Below are 14,709 nucleotides of genomic sequence, written 5' to 3' on the forward strand. Positions count from 1 at the left end.
TGCTGGCATAGCAGGGACCAGTAGGCATGGCCAGAGGGAAGGCTGTGTAACCAGGACTCCCCTGCACTACTCTGATCCCCAGCTGCATTTATTGGTCTCCTGGGGCTGTTAGCAACTGGCGTCAGCTAGAGCAGACCTCAGATTCCTTTAGCTCAATGCCAGGGCTCTGGTGCTGCAGAGGCAGAGGCAGCAGGATCAGGAACATACACTTTTGCATACACAAAGCAACGTTTACACCACACTGCCCAACTTTTCTGCTGTGTGCAGTTCAGCCTTCACCAATAATCTGGCCCGACGTCTGCAAAGGGGCTTCGTGAATAAAATAGGAAAACCACCGCATATTTTCAGCTCTTTTGGAAAAATGTGTGTTATTAATATCATCGATAAATTGTATGCAGCTGAGATGGATCTTTGGAATGCCATGGATCATTTCTAGTGTTAAGCAAAAATGCTCTCTTGTAGAGCTATAGCCTGTTCATCAGCTAAGGGATGTGATTTTTTTTCTACATACCTTGTCAGGTGTTATTCTTTTCATACATGTCAGCTTTTTAGATAAATGAACATAATTAAACATTATTGCCCAAATATATTCCCTCAAGAATTAATTTTTAAAAAAGATTCATTTGTTTTCTTTTTTCCATGTACAGAGGTTAGTAGCCATGAACATGCCTCTGAACAGTGACGGAACAGTCATGTTCAATGCTACATTATTTGCCTTGGTTAGAACTGCACTGAAGATCAAAACAGAAGGTAAGATAATATCTGTGAAAATTATACTTTGTGTGTCAAAATACGTGGTGAGAAAAAGTTCAGGAGATGTGATATTCTACGTAATTCCTTCTTGCTGGACACCAGCAAGCCTAATACTGGTTTTGGATTGAGGGCTATATTCCCAAATGGCTGGAGTGTTCTTTTCTTGTTCTGCGGTTAGAAATTGGATGAGAGTGCTGAGGTGCAGGCCCAGGAAACCGTTACAGACCTATATTTGGTGAGATAAGGACACTGGAATATACTGTGGAGGCTGAATCTGAGTGGGTTTAGCAGACTTTTATTACTGTGCATTAAGAAAAGACAGTACAGTTCCAAGAAATGATTTGTGTTAACTATACCCTCAAACAACTTCACTCTTTTCTGTCATTTACTGTCTCTGTCTCCTTTTTCCTTCTAATTTTTTATTTTCTATGTATTTGATTACTTATTGCTCCCCATCCTCTGGTGGCTCCTCCATTCCCCAGAAGACTTCATGCTCCATTGCCCATAACAAGCTGCTTAGGATAAGCCTCTGTATGTAGCATTGTGTGGCAGATCCATATGCACTCTTGTGGCTGAGCTCAGTTCTGCAGGAGACGGGAATCCTACTAGCCAGGCTAGTCAATGCTTCTGGCTGCAGCCTGCACACTAGCCTGGAGAAGGTCCCTTTCACTGTCTATTTTGGTTAGAATTTGCATAAATCTAAATGAATAACTCAATCTCCCTAATTTCTCCTGGAGCTCAGGGTATTTTGCACCCTTATGAGCCATTTTATCTTTTTTCTTTAAATTAAACAATTCAATGTAAGGACTAAAGCAGGGGTAGGCAACCTATGGCACGCGTGCCGAAGGCGGCACGGGAGCTGATTTTCAGTGGCACTCACACTGCCCGGGTCCTGGCCACCGGTCCGGGGGGTTCTGAATTTTAATTAAATTTTAAATGAAGCTTCTTAAACATTTTAAAAACCTTATTTACTTTACATACAACAATAGTTTCGTTATATATTATAGACTTATAGAAAGAGATCTTCTAAAAATGTTAACATGTATCACTGGCACGCGAAACCTTAAATTAGAGTGAATAAATGAAGACTCGGCACACCACTTCTGAAAGGTTGCTGACCCCTGGACTAAAGAATCATTAATTGCAGCACTAACTGAAATGTAATTGTTTTCTAAGTTATGTGTAGCATAATCATTATGTCTGTCTCTCTACAGGTAACCTAGAACAGGCAAATGAAGAACTTAGAGCAGTTATAAAGAAAATCTGGAAGAAAACCAGCATGAAGCTCCTTGATCAAGTTGTCCCTCCAGCTGGCGGTTAGTGGGATAAACTTTACAATAAGCTATGAGCAAAATCAGAACTCTGTATATAACCAACAGCAAACTATAATGCCAAAATAAATATATTGGATATTATAATTTGTTATGTTAGATAATATAATGGCAGGGCTGATTAATAAAGCTTTCTTAAATTAAAAGGAAACAGAAAAGAGAGATTTTTCTGTTAATTTTCTTCCTTGCAAAAATATCTTTAATTAATTGAAATAAAATTGATTTCAGTGCATTCAGCAGAACATATATTTTGCACTAATTAAGCTTAACATAATTTTTATATTTTTTTATATTTTGAATATTTCTGGGAGAAAACTAAACCCTTTCTATTTCCTGTTTTAAAAAAAAACATTTTGCTAAATTTATTAAACGAAAAGGCTCAAATCTTCACTCTGTTACACTTGTTTAAATTCAGAGCAATTCCACTGTCTGCAGACCGTGGAGTTGGTCCAGATTTACACAAGCATAACTGAGATTGGAATATGGGCCAAAGTAAATAGATTTTTAAATTCCACTGATTTCAGTATGTTGGCAAGAACTACAAGGCACGTATGTTACTTGTTATTGCGTACAGCAAAATGACGTCAAATCTTTTGTTATATATTTATATATAAATATATAATATATATATATATATAGCTTTTCTTTACAATATATACATGCATAATAATATCCTGTAGGGTTAGGTGACTGTTTTTGACTTGCTTTTTCAAGTTTTAAAGGTGCAGGATCTGTTGCACAGTATCATCCATACCAGTAATACATCCAGACATCCAAGATACAGCTCCATTGTAATCATCTGGTACGTTTTGTAGCTTACTGTACTTTCAAGACTGATCAGACTCAGGTTTGGAAGCAGACTCAAGATCCCAGACCCGATGGTGGTGGAGGCTGATCTCTCTCTGAAGGTGACATTCTCAGTCTCTAGGGGAGAGAGAGCATGCTGGCTGCACTGCTCTTCAGCATGACTCAAGAAGCAGCATTAGCTTTAGAGCTGGAGGGAGCCACTTGCTACTGGTGTGGTGGCTGCCAGCTAAAAGTGGGGCTGATACCAAAAATGTAGACAATTTGGCTACCAAAAGGGGAACTGATACTGCACATTTAAAACAACTTTTTGTGTGTGTTCTACTCTATTCTTTTTAGCCTTACACCTGAGTGCTTGCATGGCATACATGAATTGCTTTGTTATTGTTGTAACTATGTGCTTGAGCTTTTTCTGCAGCCTCTGTTCCTTTCAACTATCAGTCTTTCAGAATATTCTGAAGCAATTCTGTTTTAGGGTGGTGGCATGGAATTAGTGTTGCCTCTTGCCTCTTTATTCCCCTACATTTTTATTGAAATATGGATGCATGCTTCAGAATAGCTAGCTGTGCCTGCATAAATTAATCTCACAGAGAATCTTTAAAGAATATATTCTTAGAATTGATCTTCTACAGTTGCACTTTAGTTCACTGTTTAAACTTTGGTTTCATTTCATTGCTGATTACAAGCTGTGTATTAACTTTCGGTTATACTAAAATCCATTGCTAGTACCATAATACTTACTTTGAAAATGTAGTTCTTCAGTGTAGGCAGGACAGAAGATAAAACATTTGAACCATCATTAAAACTGTAGAAAACAGATTGTCTCCAAAGATTTACAACAGTATAGTACAAATATAAAAACATGTGGTCAAGTCCTTTTTCCAGTCACTTGACAAGATCAAATCTTTCTGTTTAAATCCTGTTTTGTTTCCTTGCAGAGCCTAGTCAATATGATTTAGAGATAAGTGAAATACAGAAATCAATTGTATCTTAGCCTACTGAAAGGAGAAAAGAGAAATACAACTATTTTACATTCATATCTGCTATGAATGTAAAATAGTTGGTATACAACATAAAATAATTCTTACTGAAACTGAGTATTCAATAGAAAAATAAGAGCTAGCAATACAAAAGCTGATATTTAAGTAACAATCTCTAAGTGAATAAGTCTTTAATCAAAGATGAGCAAAGTATCTCGGTTCAATATATCAAAATCTGTTACATCTACAGTATTTAAATTGGCCAATTTCTGATTTTTTCCCCAGTGTTTTGTTGTTGTTGTGTTGATGAAGGCTAGATCTTTTCATATACTTACAAATGTAGCATGCCTCCACAACAGGATCAGAACCAATCAATTCCCTGATTGACAGAATGGAAAGAAACCAAATTACATTTTTTTTCTGAGCTATAAGTAGATGCAATATAAAAAAATTAAATAACTAATTACTAGCACAAATTAAATTACAAATTACTGTAAACTGATTTCATTACATCATTAGTAATTAACAACTGAGTTCAGCTCAAGAAAGTCCCTTGCAAAAGACAAAATATTAGATGCTTGCTGTGTTTAGCATGAATTAATGTTGTTAATATAAGAGAATGTAGGGTGGAAGACATACCGAAGACCCACTAAGGTCTATCTCCTTTTTGGAAAAGGAACTTTCCTCTAAATTCCCCCATCCTTTGCCTCCAAGCCCATTCAATCTCATTTAACACTTTCTGCCTTCTTTAAAAATATGTTCCATGTAAATAATTTCTTTTGCTCTCCTTTTAGCTGTAATTAAAAATCTCTCTGTGGTGTGGTCACTTTTACTGAGCTGCTTCCCTGCCTATACATCTCGAGTCATGTGTGTTACTCAAAAACAAAGTCAAGGATGACTTCCTTTGGCCCAGTCTCAAATTTTGTGTGCCCAGGTCTCTACATACAACTGATTGTGCCTGCAAAAGTATGTGTGCATCCCTTTTGCACACACAGTCTGACATTTACATACACAAATTAGGCAGCTGGTAACTCAATCTGTCTAATTTGCTCATAAAAAGTGGGTGCATGCCCATGCTGGTAGGCACACTCAGCTGCAGTGCAAAAGTGGCTGTGCAGCATCGTGGACTGGCTTGAGGCATGCTGTCAGTGTGGCCCATAGTGTTTGTGATACAATGTCTCGTTTCTACTCATTTGTTCTTTCACAAACCATTTCATATATTATTTCCTTAATAGCTCTGTTCAATCATTGGAGAGGAAATAATATTAAGGATGGGGAAAGACTTATGTTGGGAGTCGGAGCAAGGACGTATTTCAAGAAGTAATGGTCTTAATTAAACTAGAGAAGAGAGGTTGAGATTAGATGACTTTCAGGGAAATCTTCCTAACATTCAAATCAGAACAATTAGTCGGTTGAACAGCTGCCAAGAGAGATTACAGGTACAACAAAGGAAGTGTTCACAAAGAGATTAGGTGATTAACTTCAGAGAGTCAAGGAAAAACATCTTGCCTTAGGGCCTGATCCTGTGCAGTGATGAGCTCTTCCTGTGAGGCACTGAGCGCCCTCCAGTCCCACTGTAGCCAGTGGGAGTTTGGGAGGCTCAGTACCTTTAAGGAGGCTTCAGCACTTGGCAAGAGCAGGCTCAATGATGCTACATCAGATGCTACATTGGAACAGACTGGGCTCCCAACCCAAGCCACTTTAAACAAATTAGTAATAGTTTTTTCCTTACTGTCCTTTGGTACTTTTAAAGGCACATAAAATAAAAAGCTGCTCCAAATATATCCTTATTGTATTTCCACTGAACTCAATGGTGTTATGTCTGGGATGAATTTGGCCCACATCAGACTTTACTGTCACCAATATTCATTGGTCTGAAAGGAGCTTATTTTGAACAGTAGATAATTAAAGAATTCAGTTTGAGAACGATGCTGCTATAAATATAAAAATGTCATCATAATGGGTTTAATTCTATACTGCTTTTTAAAAAGGACATTGTAATTACTGAAACTAACTACGGAAACAGACCATCAAAATGAAATATTGTGTGCACTTACAGTAGCATTATTAAAAGAAGTAAGTTAATTAAACTTAAAATCTTAAAAGATGCCATATTATAGGTAGCAGTAGAACCAGTTAACTTGTTGGATCTCTCAGGACATGAGATAACATATAATGCAAAGTCAAAGGGAGACTCAATTTTAATCAAAGTGATACTGTATGACATGATACAAAAAAAGACAGAGGAGCATTTGAAATGTGTGTAATATACAACTCACAATTTCAGAGGGGTAGCCGTGTTAGTCTGTATCTGTAAAAAGCAACAAAGAGTCCTGTGGCACCATAAAGACTAACAGATGTATTGGAGCATAAGCTTTCGTGGGTGAACGCCCACTTCGTGCATCTGACGAAGTGGGCATTCACCCACGAAAGCTTATGCTCCAATACATCTGTTAGTCTTTAAGGTGCCACAGGACTCTTTGTTGCTCTTAACTCACAATATGTTTCCCAGCAAAAGTATGTTACAGTGTATTTAGACATATTATTTAGTGTTCATACAGTCTTTCTAAATTCAGTCAATAGAAGTCACAGTTGTGCCTACTAACCCAGATCCTGAGAGGTATTAAGCACTTGTCTTTTACAATGAGGTCAATAGAAGTTACAGATTCTCAGCACCTGTCAGGATTTGGCCTACTAACAGCAAAGTAGACTTTGGCACCACCAATATTTTAAAACACATCAGTTCCCCTTGATGTATAACACTGTGTTAATTAGCAGCCATATTGCAAACATCTTTATCAGTATGTTAAAAATATCAAGAGAGAAGGCAGCAAACTTCACTCCACATAAGTCCAGGAAAGTAAAGAATACCCAAAGTGGGATTTTTTTAAGCAATAAGATATCCATAGCTTTCTAATATGCATTCCTTACTAGAACATCAAAAGTCCATATTTGGGTGCTCAATCTGGCCTTTAGTCTCATAAAATGGGCATATACATAGTTAAATACTGAGTTGAGAACTTGAATGTGGGATTTGGATATCTTATTAAGGCACCTGTATTTGAAGACTGGGCTTTCCATATAAAAGTGTTGTATGGTTCACAAAAGTGACTCTGTAAAAATTGCTCATTTTTACTCTGCTTACCAAATGACTGTGTATCTTCTGAATTATAGCTAGATAATTAACTGGCAAAACTTACCTTTACTTTTATTAGCATTTCAGAGTCTATATACTGCTATAGGAAACATTATGTTCTGCCTCATACATGCTACTATTGTCATATGCTAGCCAATGAGCAAATTCTTACTCAAACAAGATTTTCAATTAATTTATTTATTAATTTATTAATTTTGAATTTATGAGGGCTGTGGGATTTGCCCCTCAATTCTCATTTCAGAATTTTTGTTGCTGGTTGGCAATAAGATAATAAGCAGATATAATGCAGCCTGAAGGTGCTCAGATACTATGGTGATGGAGCACCAGTACAGGAACTACAAAGACAGATAAATAGATTAGAGGCCACTCTGATGGTCCAGTTCAAAAAATTGTATTTTGATATGTTAACTGTGCAAATTTGGTTTGGTAGGAAGTAACTGAGCAAGAATAAATTAAAAACAGGAAATTTCATTTTTATATAGTCACTCTTCTGAGCATATTCCGTTTCTGTAGCTCTGATTTTAATAAATTTGTTCAAAATAACCAACGCCAGTAATTCAACTCCTGTGCAGATACTGACATGTTTATGATTTTATTAAAAAGTTACCTGTTAGAACTTAGTAAAATATTCTGTTTTCTTCTACATTAAGGACTACTTCACTTAATTCTAATATTGAGGTAGATTGTCTGCTAAAATATTGCTTTATGCTAGGTTTAGGCTATCTTATTATAAGATGAAAGCATAGTGTTTGTTGCACCCATCACATTTGTTTTCCTGAATCAGATGTGAGTATATAGGCTATTGGTGAAATGTGCTGACTTGGGAGAGATCTGTCTGGTCTGTTCACTTAGATGATGAGGTAACCGTGGGGAAGTTCTATGCCACCTTCCTGATACAGGACTACTTTAGGAAATTCAAGAAACGCAAAGAACAAGGACTGGTGGGGAAATATCCGGCGAAGAACACCACAATCGCTCTACAGGTGATTTTGTTTTTACATTTTAACTAACCATTTTGTAAGCTTATTTGAAATAGCAGGTAGATGACAGTTGATGATTGGGTTGTACCTCAAGGATTTTATATAACTGACACTTTGGGTCCTTCGTTCATCAAAACATAAGAAGTAGTTTTTCTGTCTATAAGAAGGTAAGTGCAAAATGTCTTTCTTTGTGTGCTACTAAAACAGTAGTTTAATAGGTTCATTGCAGAAATATGAGACGAAGCTGATAATAAGTCAGCTGAAATGAAGTGTCACTTTTGAGCTGTCATTTTCCTTCTCTTCTTCATTCCACTTTTTTTTAAGATACTGGTTTTTTTGCTTGTGTTTCTGTAATGTCCTAGGGCAGGAACTCTTAAATGTGTTCATAGTATGCACCATCTCTTAATGGACAGATTATCTTAAGGAACAACCTTCTCTCCCATGACTTGTCCAATTCCTTTCCCACTGATCATCACACATACCATTTCCTCTCCAGTTTGCGATTATATAACCTCACTTTGGCAATTGTGTATATGGAAAATAAATATTTTCATTCAATACATTCAATTAATGCTAGGCAGACTTCCATATAGTTTAAACAGGTTTAATAAGGGTGATAACTTCTTATTTTTATGTTGAATTTTAGTACACTAGCCTGAGAAGCAGTTGATAACACAGTTTCCACGAGGGAGTATTTTAACATGGTTCACACATTGTTTTCTTGAGAACTAGGTGCTGATTTGTAGTTCAACCTAGCAATAGTTGACATATGAAAATAAGACATGTCAGGGCAGCAAGATCTTGTATTTGCATATCAGAGGAGAGATGAAATACTGGGAGATTGAGAAGAGATAAAAACAAAAAAGTGGAGTCCGGGTTGGGAGAAAAATGAAAGGCATTAGAGAGGCCTGGGAGAGATCAAATAGGAAGGTGAGTGGAGGAGGAGAAACCTGAGAGATAGTGGACCTAACTCTGAGCTATCTTATGCCATCTGCAGCCCCCCAACTTCAGTGGGATAGTGTGGTTGTAAGTCTTATCAGAATGTCTCCCAGCACAAAGGAGAAGGGCTTAAGCCAGATGAAAGACATCAAGGGAGCAGGACCATTTCCCCAAACGTGGGCAGACCTACCCATTGTCTAAATCTAACTAGGTCAATATAAATTGTATCTTCGCTAACCACAGTGTATTATGATCAGTAAGGAAAGTAGAACAGAATAATAGATTCAAAATTATTCTTCTCTCAAGGTTGCAACATACCCGTCCACTTTTTCCTTTCTTTTGTCTGGCAAACCACTGTGGAGAGAGACAGAACAGCGTTCAGATTTCACTGAACTGCTCAGTACTGTACAGTTACTGAAATTCCGTAAATAACACATCTCCTGCCCTGCTTGTCAGCTTGGACATCCTGACACTAGCAAAATTCCTCTACTTTGCTGTTGCAATGACAAAATTTTACATTTAACATTTTCAGTTTACAAAATCTTTCTCTAAATCAAATGGACTTGAACATGTCAGTATGTCCACGTTTGAGCTGAGGGTGCGCCTTCCAGCTCCATAATTGCCGTCCCTCTATCAAGCTGGTGTGCTAAAAATAGAATGTAACTGCAGCAAAGTGAGCTGCAAGACAGGTTAACCGTCCTGGGTACATACCTGTCTGACACCCTCTGCAGGTATTCAGGGCTTGCACTACCACAGCTACATTCTGGTTTTAGCATGGAAGGTTTATGAGAGTTAGTGTAAGTGTCTCCTTGAGCTGGGAATCACATCCACAGCTCCAAGTGTAGACATGCCCTAGAGTAGCATAGCCTACTTGTTATGGCCCTTGCTTACAGGGCCGGCTCCAGGGTTTTGGCCGCCCCAAGCAGCCCAAAATAAATAAATAAATAAAGCTGCGATCGCGATCTGCGGCGGCAATTCGGCGGAAGGTCCTTCGCTCCGAGCCGGAGTGAGGGACCATCCGCCGAATTGCCGCCGAATAGCTGGACGTGCCGCCCCTCTCCGGAGTGGCCGCCCCAAGCACCTGCTTGACAAGCTGGTGCCTGGAGCCGGTCCTGCTTGCTTACTACTGATGATCCTGTTACTGGTCTGACTACTGGAATTCTTTAAAGTGGAAATCTTAACACCTACAGGCTCAGAAATTAGCTCACCTTACCAAAAAAAATGTTTATTTCCTCCTGATCCTAAAATATCTATCAGACCTCCAGAATGAGAGCTACCACACTATTAAAATGGCAAATTCTTGCAGGGTTCTGGGTTTACTCCCTGGATTGGGTGTGCACATGTTCCACCCACATGCATGCGTCACCTCTAGGTAGTCCCTCTATTATGCCTGCTTGCTTTGACCATGAGAGGGTGTTTCAGGATGATAGGATGATGTTCCCCCTGCTGTGTATTTGGACATGTGATAGCTGATAGCATAAAGCACTGAGTGAGTTTTCAAGCCACAGTATCAAAATCACAGGCGGTGCGTATAATAGGCCAAGCCTCCCCTGGCGCAGGTGCCACCAACCTGCTGTCAAACACCTGGGCTGTGGTGGCCACGCCTGTGCTCTGCCTCTTCCTGTCCCTTCCAGTTCCTCCTCTCCTCCACTCCACCCCCCCCCCCCCGGAGGTCTCTTCTGCTCACTGCATCCCTCCTCTCCTCCACCCTCCCTCCCCCGAAAGGCCCCCCACCCCCTGTGTCCCTCCTCTCCTCCACCCTCCGCCCGCCGCTTGCCAGGTCCCTGTGGGCAGTGAGGGCCTCGCAGGGGAGGGGGTGGAGGAGAGAAGGGACACAGCGAGTGACAGGCGGTGGGGACCTCACAGGAGAGGAGGAGGAGGAGAGGAGGAATGTGGCGAGCGGCAGCAGGGGGAGCCGAGCGGGAAGGGGGCAGGGCCTGGGGCTGAGCGGGGTTGGAGTGTTGGCAGAAGAGGCAAAACAGGGAACTAGCCTCCCCCAGGGAAAGAGGAAAGAGGCAACATAACCTTCACCCGCCGCCCGTGATCAAAATTCTCCACTCTAGTTTACTAAGAGATCAAATAATTAGTAGAAAAAACCACACTAACTGTTTCCAAGTAGGAATGGACTTTTCTGTTTATTGTTACTTTACTTGCAGCAAATTGCTCAATTGTGGGGATTGAAAAATGAGGAAACAGACAGGACAGAATTACCTCTTTCTGGTGCCTTCAGACCAGTGGGTCTCAACACACAATAGCTGAAAAATCAGCCCATGATACCTCTCCCCTCATATACCTGCAAATAATTGTGGGATTGGGGTACGGCATGATTTTTTGGAACATTTTTTACCATTTTGTGAGGAGGTAACTGGTGCTTCTGGATGGTAGGGGTCACTTCTATCTGTCTCTCCCTGCCCCCATGTTTCCCCTCTGCCTGCCCCCCAACTCTATCCACTTCCTCCAGCCCACCTCAGATCACCTCTCCCCAAATGGAAGCTTAAATGTTATTAAGCATGCATATCAGTGTCTCTTAGACTGCATAATTTAGGGACACACCACTGCCATCAAACTTGTGTTTAAACTATCTAAAGAGATTTAGTTGAATGGTGTATGTAGGGTTTATAATTCTAGGCCTGTGAGTTGTACTTGAGAAACTACAATTTATTAAACACAGAGGTGTTTTTAATTTTTCCTACAAGCCTCGCATCTTATAAAAGAATTTTTGCAAGTTTCCCCAGTAAAGAGATTAAAATAATGAAAGTAGCCAGCATACAATATCACTTTTACTCGACTCCACTGCCCTTGGTGGCCTTGTTTTTGCAACATATACCACACTTCCATGATAAACTGTATATGTGCTTTATGTAATAATGATAATAGTCTTACATATGGAGAATCACTTGCAGCCGAATTGATCGCCAGATTATTTATATATTTTTCTAAACCATACGAAAAGTACATATATCTCTTTGCCTACTACTGCAATGCAGTCACCCCTGTGCTGAAAGATGGCAAGTGTTTAGCAGTGCCATGAGGTAATACAGAATGGCCTGCAAGGACAGGAAGTGAAGAATACCACCGCCAGTCCAGTGCTGAATTTGTAGTGAAAGAGGTGCCGGGGCTCAAGCAGTTAGGTATTTTCATAACTGATGCAGCAAACCCAGAAGTGCCAGGGCTATGAACTGCCAAGCCCAGAGGTGCTGGGGCTATGAACTGCCAACCCTAGAGGGGCCGGGGCTATGCACTACCAAGCCCAGAGGAGCCGGGACTGCCCTGGCAAGCCCTGGCACAAATTAAGCACTGCTCTAGTCACTGAAGTAACTTTGAGAGGTGAGGTTGCTTACTAAAGTTGCGATGGAACAGAGTGTAAAAAAAGCCTTTGAAGGACTCCCTTATTTTGATCAAGGCTTTCCTACAATTGCATCCTATTGTTCGTATAATGTAACACTTCATTTTAGAACTCTGGTTAATTTACATGTACAGATACTCAATGGAGGTATGTTGGTCATCTCCTGCATTTTTTTAAAAAGACATGACAAGAAGTCCAAGGGGGAGACTGTGCCTGGCCTCTGCATGGGTGCACAAGGGAAAGAGGATGCGAGGGGCTTCCCCCTTCTGTTGCACACCTGCACGGGGGGGCTGTTCTCTGTGGCAAGCCGTGTGCTCAGTGCTGCCATTGGTGCTGGTCTTTCCATAGAGCAACTTCAAGGGCATGGCGGAACTTCCACTATAGTCAATGCTGGTCCTGACATTGACTTCAGTGAGATCTTGAGTGGGGAATACTCTCTTCGCATTCCTTGAACTTCCAGGAGGAACTGGCCTCTGTTCTTCACTCAGTGCAGTATGTGCCTAAAAGGCAAAATATTAGCCAAATTCTGCACTTCATTACACCCAATCCAATTTATTGACACCAATGGGGTAGCAAGGTCTGCAGGTAGAATTTGGCTCACCAGTTGCTGGTAATCACAAGTAGAGCTATTAGTTGTATATATTTTCGCAAAGAATACCATAGCCTTTTTAGTATGACTAGCAAAAGGAAAGCAAAATGTTCACATTGCATTTTTGAAATCACACATGCTGAAGTGAGTCTTTGAAAACTCATGGCGATCGGGGGAGGTCCCGGATTACTGGAAAAAGGCTAATGTGCCCATCTTTAAAAAAGGGAAGAAGGAGGATCCGGGGAACTACAGGCCAGTCAGCCTCACCTCAGTCCCTAGAAAAATCATGGAGCAGGTTCTCAAGGAATCAATTCTGAAGCACTTAGAGGAGAGGAAAGTGATCAGGAACAGTCAGCATGGATTCACCAAGGGCAAGTCATGCCTGACTAACCTAATTGCCTTCTATGATGAGATAACTGGCTCTGTGGATAATGGGAAAGCAGTGGACGTGTTATTCCTTGACTTTAGCAAAGTTTTTGATATGGTCTCCCACAGTATTCTTGCCAGCATGTTAAAGAAGTATGAGCTGGATGAATGGACTACATATAAGGTGGATATAAACCTGTCTAGATCATCGGGCTCAACAGGTAGTGATCAATGGCTCCATGTCTAGTTGGCAGCTGGTATCAAGTGGAGTGCCCCAAGGGTCGGTCCTGGGACCAGTTTTGTTCAATATCTTCATTAATGATCTGGAGGATGGCATGGATTACACACTCAGCAAGTTTGCAGATGACACTAAACTGGAAGGAGAGGTAGATACGCTGGAGGGTAGGGATAGGATATAGAGGGATCTAGACAAATTAGAGGATTGGGCCAAAATAAATCTGATGAGGTTCAACAAGGACAAGTGCAGAGTCCTGCACTTAGGAAGGAAGAATCCCATGCACTGCTACAGACTAGGGACCGAGCAGCTAGGCAGCAGTTCTGCAGAAAAAGACCTGGAGGTTACAGTGGACGAGAAGCTGGATATGAGTCAACAGTGTGCCCTTGTTGCCAAGAAGGCTAATGGCATTTTGGGCTGTATAAGTAGGAGTATTGCCAGCAGATCGAGGAACGTGATCATTTCCCTCTATTCGGCATTGGTGAGGCCTCATCTGGAGTACTGTGTCCAGTTTTGGGCCCCACACTACAAGAAGGATGTGGAAAAATTGGAAAGCATCCCGCGGATGGCAACAAAAATGATTAGGGGGCTGGAGCACATGACTTATGAGGAGAGGCTGAAGGAACTGGGATTATTTAGACTGCAGAAGAGAAGAATGAGGGGGGGATTTGATAGCTGCTTTCAACTATCTGAAAGGGGGTTCCAAAGAGGATGGATCTAGACTGTTCTCAGCGGTAGCAGATGACAGAACAAGGAGTAATGGTCTCAAGTTGCAGTGGGGGAGGTTTAGGTTGGATATTAGGAAAAACTTTTTAACTAGGAGGATGGTGCAGCACTGGAATGAGTTACCTAGGGAGGTGGTGGAATCTCCTTCCTTAGAGGTTTTTAAGGTCAGGCTTGACAAAGCCCTGGCTGAGATGATTTAGTTGGGCATTGGTCCTGCTTTGAGCAGGGGGTTAGACTAGATTACCTCCTGAGGTCCCTTCCAACCCTGATATTCTATGATTCTGTGATAAGTACTATAGCAACTACTGCTAAAAACATGCAAAATGAAACTTTTTTATTTCAAGTGTCAAGTGTTAACCCAAGAGCAAAACCACCTATCACCGGTAGGGCTGCAGACAACCAACAAAATATTATTGTTAACAGGTTCAAAGTCAGCTGACAGATATAAATTGAAAAGGACAGAGTTGATGATATCCCGTTATCACTAGGAGAAAATCATCAAT

General features: G+C 40.6%; 1 protein-coding gene across 2 annotated transcripts in view; it reads left to right on the top strand.

Annotated features, from left to right (window-relative positions):
* Window positions 1–14,709, top strand: part of CACNA1D (calcium voltage-gated channel subunit alpha1 D) — a 412,523-nt gene that overhangs the window by 347,346 nt on the left and 50,468 nt on the right. For both annotated transcript variants that reach the window (XM_065407208.1, XM_065407209.1), the window contains 3 exons: window positions 648–750; window positions 1,968–2,069; window positions 7,878–8,008. In XM_065407208.1, the coding sequence (XP_065263280.1) occupies window positions 648–750; window positions 1,968–2,069; window positions 7,878–8,008 (336 nt within the window). The remainder of the gene's footprint in view (window positions 1–647; window positions 751–1,967; window positions 2,070–7,877; window positions 8,009–14,709) is intronic.

This window comes from Emys orbicularis, chromosome 7 (assembly GCF_028017835.1).
Source record: "Emys orbicularis isolate rEmyOrb1 chromosome 7, rEmyOrb1.hap1, whole genome shotgun sequence".
Lineage (NCBI taxonomy): Eukaryota > Metazoa > Chordata > Testudines > Emydidae > Emys > Emys orbicularis.